The 7,001-nt window shown below is 34.0% G+C and overlaps 1 protein-coding gene across 1 annotated transcript; it reads right to left on the bottom strand.

Moving 5' to 3' along the window:
* Positions 1-1,241: 1,241 nt before the first annotated feature.
* LOC141720093 (uncharacterized) lies at positions 1,242-2,874 on the bottom strand. The gene is made up of 2 exons (XM_074522449.1): positions 1,813-2,874; positions 1,242-1,697 (listed from the first exon to the last, which is right to left on the bottom strand). The coding sequence occupies exons 1-2, from the start codon at positions 2,872-2,874 to the stop codon at positions 1,242-1,244; spliced, it is 1,518 nt and encodes a 505-aa protein (XP_074378550.1).
* Positions 2,875-7,001: the final 4,127 nt, after the last annotated feature.

The following is a 7,001-nucleotide window of genomic DNA, read 5'->3' as shown; positions in this document are numbered from 1 at the left end:
TAAGTTATACATGTGACCTATGATATATTATTTTATAAATAAGTAAGATGTAATATTGATAAAAATAAATAGTCAAATAAAAACTTATACATAAACTTGTAATTTAGATTTGTTCAACCTATTATTTATTTATTTTTATATTAAATATACTTGTTTTATATAATCTATACATTAAAAATGGATATATTTAAGATGAATAATATATTTGAATTTTGAATCATTATTTGAATGACATAATAATGTATATATTAAAAATTTTCAATTATTTTTCATTTACAAATTTTAAAAAGTTATATTTTTTAACTAAACATTCTTTTTCTACTTTAATATACATATTTATATATTTGTATTTGGAAAAATGTGTTCATCAAAGTTGGCACCACTCGCACACCCTCAGTACCCTCAGTAAGGACTCTGAATTCACCCCTTTCTACAACACTTTTTACCAGAACAGTAAAGAATGCCTGAAAGTAGAATTGATACTCAAAACTACCTAAAATATGAAAATAAAAAATAAAGGATACACCTTTTTGAAAGCCCCCTTGCCAAGAACCTCTTTATACTGCAAACCACATCACATAACATCATCATATTCTAAGGATCACACACACATAATGTTATACAATATAAAAGTAAGATTCCAACAATCTGAATATGAAAAGTTACAACAAATGGCAAAATGAATAAATGTACTGTGTAGACAACAATATACACCAGATGCAAGTCAAGTTTGGAATAAAATGATAAACCAGGCCAAGGGGTCTGTATACATCAGAGAGGATGGTCACATGAAGGTTAATACCTCATTCTAAACAATGACAGACATCACATTGACTTGAACCAGAATAGTTGTCAACTAAGAAGCATGAGTGCGGGTGCGGGTGCGGGTTCGGGGGTGCGTAGTAAGAGGATACAGAAATTCGGTAAATTCAAAATTATGGGGATTCGGGTGCGGCGGGATACGTCAAACATAATAATATTATAAATAAATATTTGATGGTAAGAATGATACAATCTAGTAGCAAAAAACTAATAATTTTGTACAAATTGATACAGATATATGATGTAAGCATCAAAATCACAACAATTTATGTCAAATCATTTAGTTTTGTTGTTCAAATTTTGTAAAAGAAAAAATTCAGGTGAGATATTATGAGTAATTAAGTATCTTCAAGAATCCGAGTATCCGATACGGGAGTTCGTGGTGATACGGGGATTCGTTGGCTTACCAAAGAATCCCATCAATGAAACTTAAGTTGGACTCGTGAATTTTGTATCACATGAGCCCCGCACATCTCTACCTCTACTACCCCGGTCGGAACTTTTAAATATCCTTTACTGGAATATAATGACTTCTGGAATGAAACATGAAGTCTATTTCCGCTTCTTAATGAGATTCTATCTCCCCTTATGCATTCTACATTGGACTGTACACTCACTGTATCGGTATGTATGAGGATGTCATGATTTTTTTTAGTGCCTTCTGTTTCATTGATGATAACAGCTCTAATGTAGGACAAAGGAACAGTGGTTTTGCATTTGTAAACAACCCAGAGTGCAACACCTAAGAAGTTATCTCCCGAGTTCGGTGGAATATCTAAAGACACTGCACGCCCTGTTCTTTTGTGGCTGAACCATCCCGCAATTTCCATGTTTGGTAGTGTAGCTCTAAATGAAGGAAAGTTGTCTTTTCCTACCTGTAAAAAATTAAGTATGTATTGTCATTTTGAGAGAGAGAAGGGGGAGAGAGAGGGAGAGAGAGGGGGAGAGAGGGAGAGAGAGAGAGGGAGAGAGAGGGAGAGAGAGAGAGACCTGAAGAGAGCCCTGTTCTAAACTAATCACTTTCAGATTGTTGCACTCAGTAATACTTAAATAAATCAATTTCTTGATCATTAATAAATCTGGTAGATCTTGCAGGCTTGTGCAATTATGAACTCTAAGAGACAAAAGATGAGGAGGAAGTGGCGGAAGTGATTGGAGGCTGATGCAGCTCTCTATACACAAACTGGTCAACTGTTTCATCGATAAATTGGGCATTTGTTGCAGTAACGCGTGGTTATGTAGGGTTAAGTGTGTTAGATTTGGAGGAAGGTCTGGAAAGGAGGCCCCAAGACCTGTACAGTTTTCCAGTTGAAGATAATGTAGGTTGGGAAGCTTAGACAGACTTAAGTTACAAAGAGGTTTTGTAGAAGAGAAACTTTTGCCTTCATCAGTAAGAATCAATTGTTTCAAAGAAGAGATATTCAGTATGACAGGAAGACATAATCTTATATCACATCTCAGAGCCAAACATTCCAACCTGTTCATATTTTTTAGTAACTCAGACCCATTTCTGATAATATCTTTGTGGTGAATGATGAAGGTCACAAGTGATGTAAGGTTCCTCATGCTATTGGGCAGATATTTAAGATTCTTGCAGGAACGCAAATCCAACACTTTTAACCTACTCAATAGTCCAATAGAATCTGGTAATCCTTCAATTGTTGTATCAGATGCTCTAAGCTCTTCTAAGCATTGCATCATCCCCAATTGCTCAGGCAATTGCTCAAGCTTCGAACAGAAAGCCAGATTTAGAACTTTAAGCGACTTCAGCATCCATATGTTATTTGGAAGATTCCTAAGGTTTCTGCTATACATCAAATCTAGCTCAACCAAATTAACCAGGCCTGAAAATGAGTGTGGCAGTTCTTCGATTGCAGTAGAACGTGCAATAAACGTCCTTAAGCCTTCCACGTACCCAAAATGCATAGGTAACTTTACAAGCTTCTTGCAACTGTACAATCTTAAGCGAACCAATTGCTTCGCATGGACAATTGAATCCGGCAGATTCTCTATTGCCGTATGACTTGCATCGAATGTCCTTAAGCATCTCATATTTCTGTTGGACAAACTTAGTATTTTAGACTAAGTTGTGAATCATTTTGAGACTCTATATGAGTGAGACACATTATGTGTTAGTGGTGTGTATTTATTGGAACGTATTCTTCTCTTCGAGGGGATTCCAACGCATATTAACACGCTCAAAATGAGTAAAAGGTGAATGAGAACTGATGTTCCAAAGTTTTACCTTTTAATATGAAAAGTGGTTTTGTACCACATCGAGAGTAGCACAAACCTATTCCTTAGTTTTTCTTATAAATACCATGTACCACATCGAAAAGAAAAACAAGTCCTTTCAAGCCTCTCTTTATAAATAGAGTCTTAGGGCACCAGTTTTATTAAGTCGAGGAAATAAGAGTCATCTCTTTCATTCTCGGTCTCTTTAGTATTAAATTTTTCCAATATTCCGGTGATAGTTCTCGGGCTCAGTTCAAGTTCGCTGAGAGTATATTCGATCTATCGATTATACTAGTATCTCGTTTTATCCTGGGAAGCAGGTCGCTAAACACGGATGGTGCGGGGCGAAACTGCTTTAAGGAGACAGTTTTCTGGACTCGAGATTAAATCCAATCTCTGTTTGTTTTCTCAAACCCTTCTCCTAATTTAATTGTTAATTCTCATATGCTTATGTGATTTAAGAATTAACAATGTTTTTGTGAAGTAGTTATATATTCAATATATATATATATAACAATGTCTTTATCGTACAAGATTGATAACAATCTTAAAGCAGTTATCTTCAATTTTCATACTTTCTTGTGAGTAGACGCAAAAGTCAATTTGATTGTTTAAATTGGATTTATTTATGGGTATATGAGTGGCCATTATTTGCCTCATTAATTAAATTAAATTTAGTGCGTTAATTTCTTTGATCACTTGTTGCCATGTGCTTGAAATTAATATAAATTTGATTTTAAGTGGTGCTTTGTTTAAGCATAACAGGTACGAGGCAAAAGTAAGCACAAAGTTGTTGGATAATTGGTTTCTTATAAGGCTATTGATGCTTTAATGGTTATTGATTTATGATCAACTTATATTCAAGTGGACATATTTGGTGACATCTCTTTCGGGTTGATCATTATAAATTGGTAGATTAAATCCAAATTTATAATTCGTCCATGTTTTTGCTATTAATGGATAGCTTATTATGTTTTGTTAACATGGTGATTGATTTCTTAATTCTGAATTGATTTTGGAATTATTAGTACACTGATACAAGAATCATATATGCTATAGTTTACATGCATGTTTGCAAGTTCATAACATGATATTGCTATGCAATTAAATGATATGGCTACATAAATGTGACTCTTCATGATGGAACTTGATTATTTGGTGATTAATTTTTTAATCATTGTTGAGTGATGATAAGGCATCAATTATTATTGTTTAATCTTTAATAATGGAGTTATATCACAAACTTGTAATACTGGATAGAATGCAGTAACATGTTTGTTGTTAAATAATGTGACGAGGTGGGCAGCTGAAGTGAACCAGATTTACAATTGCTCAGGATTCTCCACATTAAAAAACCTAATGGGCCTGGAGTACAGGTTATGGGTCGGCACATAAATTATATTTTTCTGGTTGGATTTTTCCTCCAGTTAAATAGTAATTTCACGTGTTGGTGTCGGTCTGCTGCGGCAGTGACACACGAGCCTATTATAGTGATCCATGTGATACTTAATACGGCGAATATTGATATCAGTATTTATGCTGAACTTCGGAGAGAATCCGAAAAGTTGTTAACCCTAACGCATCAGTTGATCAAGGATCACTGAATGTGGGTTTATTGAAGATTTATGTTCTTCCTTGGGCCTTTTCTGGTTGTACCAGTAGGTGAGCCATAAATGTAGGTTCGTGTGAACCATGTAAATATTTTCGAGAAATTCGGTAATTGAATTTTTAATGATAAGAACTACGGGAAGTTCTTTTAACATGATATTAAAATCTTATAGGTTTTAATGAATAACGTAAAACCTGCTCAGATGAGAGGTAGTGACACGATACGTGTTTACTGTCTAGTTTGATAGTAAAACATTTGTCACTCGTACTCGTAGTCGAGTCAATATTGAAGCTAAATAGAGAGATGTGTGCTCTATAAACTCAAGGGTAAATCCAACTTAATACAGATAATTAAGATGGTTGTGAATAAATTTGATGATGAATAATCACCGGGCAAATTCTGTTTGCAACGTGAATATTCATGAGGTCGTTGCACCTTACTCGCATTATATAAATGGAGTAGATGCAGGCTTGAGTTGCGCTTTGAGAGAGATGCAAAACGATTGTGATCAGCTCAGACTATCACTGAATTTGAGGATATTAGTTACGAAGGGCTAATCGTTCCTTAAACATGATACCACAGAAGGAAATAATTAAATTTCCTATTAGTTTTGGAATATTTTCTGACATTCTGTAAAATATTAAAATTGTGGGGGTATCTAAAATAGAAAATTATTGAATTTTCTATGAATAGCGGAATGTAATGAAACATTCTTGAAAATAATTGAAATGTGGGGGTATCTCGAAACTTGATACCAATACCTCTGTTGGTAGCATGAGATCCAAAATCAATTGAGATATTTTGGATGGATACATAGACAATGGTTGAGTCTAATAATATCCGATATATGAATCTAATTTTTGAGATTCGTAAGAATACTATTACAGAGTTTAGGAATGCTTATGCGATAAGCTAGTAGATCCTAGTAGATCTGTAATTAAAAGTCATCTAAATGAACTTACGAGTTATTGGATGAATGTGAGGATGAACCTGCAGAGAGCAAAAGACTTGGATAATTGCTAGTCCCGAATGTCTTGATAATTTGCTTGAAGGTGAACTCGTAAATTTAATAGAAGCAATGCGCTTCACGTATAATTTCTTGATAAGTGAATATATCAAGAGAAAATTTGACTATTACTGAGAGTCAATAAATCAAGATTTTCTAGCACGTGTACTAGAAAATGGATTGTGCATGTTCTCTCTATGTCCTTTGTGGGGGAAAGGATGTTAAGAAATAGAGAGAGTGGTTCTGTTTGACAGAATCTTGTTTAAAAAAAAATATATAGATCTTCTTACGAGATAGAAGCATTAGGACCCAGATGAATTTTTAAATTGGGAAAATATATCTGGGTCTGAAGGAAGTATAAGGTCAGACTGATACAAAAAAATATTACAGTCGAAAGTGATGACCTTATATAATTTATGAAATATTCTCGAGTTTTGAGAATAAGGTTCATTAAGATGATACTAAAATTATCGTATAGTGAAATTTAAAAGTGCATCAATGAACATTGAGATGGTCTTTCTAAATAGATATTTGGAGAAATATCTATTTACATGAACCCGAGGGTTGCTCTAGATAAAGCAAGAGTAGAAAATCTGTATTTTCGGTGATCATGTTGAGTGAAACAACATTGACACGAAATAATGGCATATTAAATTTGATATTGCTATGATAAGCAATGGCTTCAAATAAATGACATGGTTGCCATTTTGAGGACGCTCAATATTGGTTGTTATGTGAATAAGGATTGCCAGTTTAAGGACGCTTAAACTCGGTAATGATGCAAACTAAAATTGCTGGTTTTTTGGGACGCTAAAAGCTGGTAATATCAATAACAAGTGAAGCCTTAAGTAATAACTAGTAAAGTTATTTCATAAATATGAAATATGTCAATATGAGATGTCAAACTGATTCAAAATCAGAGAATTGACAAGTGTGCATGTGTTATTTACACATGATATGCAAGTCATAATTGATTGCATGTGAGTGATCTGATCATTACGAGAAGTAATGACAAGAGGATCATCTCTGAAAATCTTGATGAGATTGAAAAGTTTTGATTTGAAGATTACAATCTTCGTGACTTTAAAAGTTTTAGATGATACATGTCACATGTTGGTGATGTGAATTTTGAAGAGGTCAACGAAGCTAAAGTTGTCATAGCTGGAATGGATTTATATATATCCAAGCGTAGATGAACAAGGATCTCTCAAGAAGGATTGCAAGTCTGTTGTACTTTTTAAAATTGTACAAAATTAGACATAGGCTACACAGTTGGTAAACTGGGTAGATGCACGAGTACAATGGAAATTGGTCACTTGGAAGTGATTG

This window comes from Apium graveolens, chromosome 4, assembly GCF_009905375.1.
Source record: "Apium graveolens cultivar Ventura chromosome 4, ASM990537v1, whole genome shotgun sequence".
Classification (NCBI taxonomy): Eukaryota; Viridiplantae; Streptophyta; class Magnoliopsida; order Apiales; family Apiaceae; genus Apium; species Apium graveolens.
Note: the sequence above shows the minus strand (reverse complement) of the source record. Positions and strands in the feature narration are given on the sequence as shown.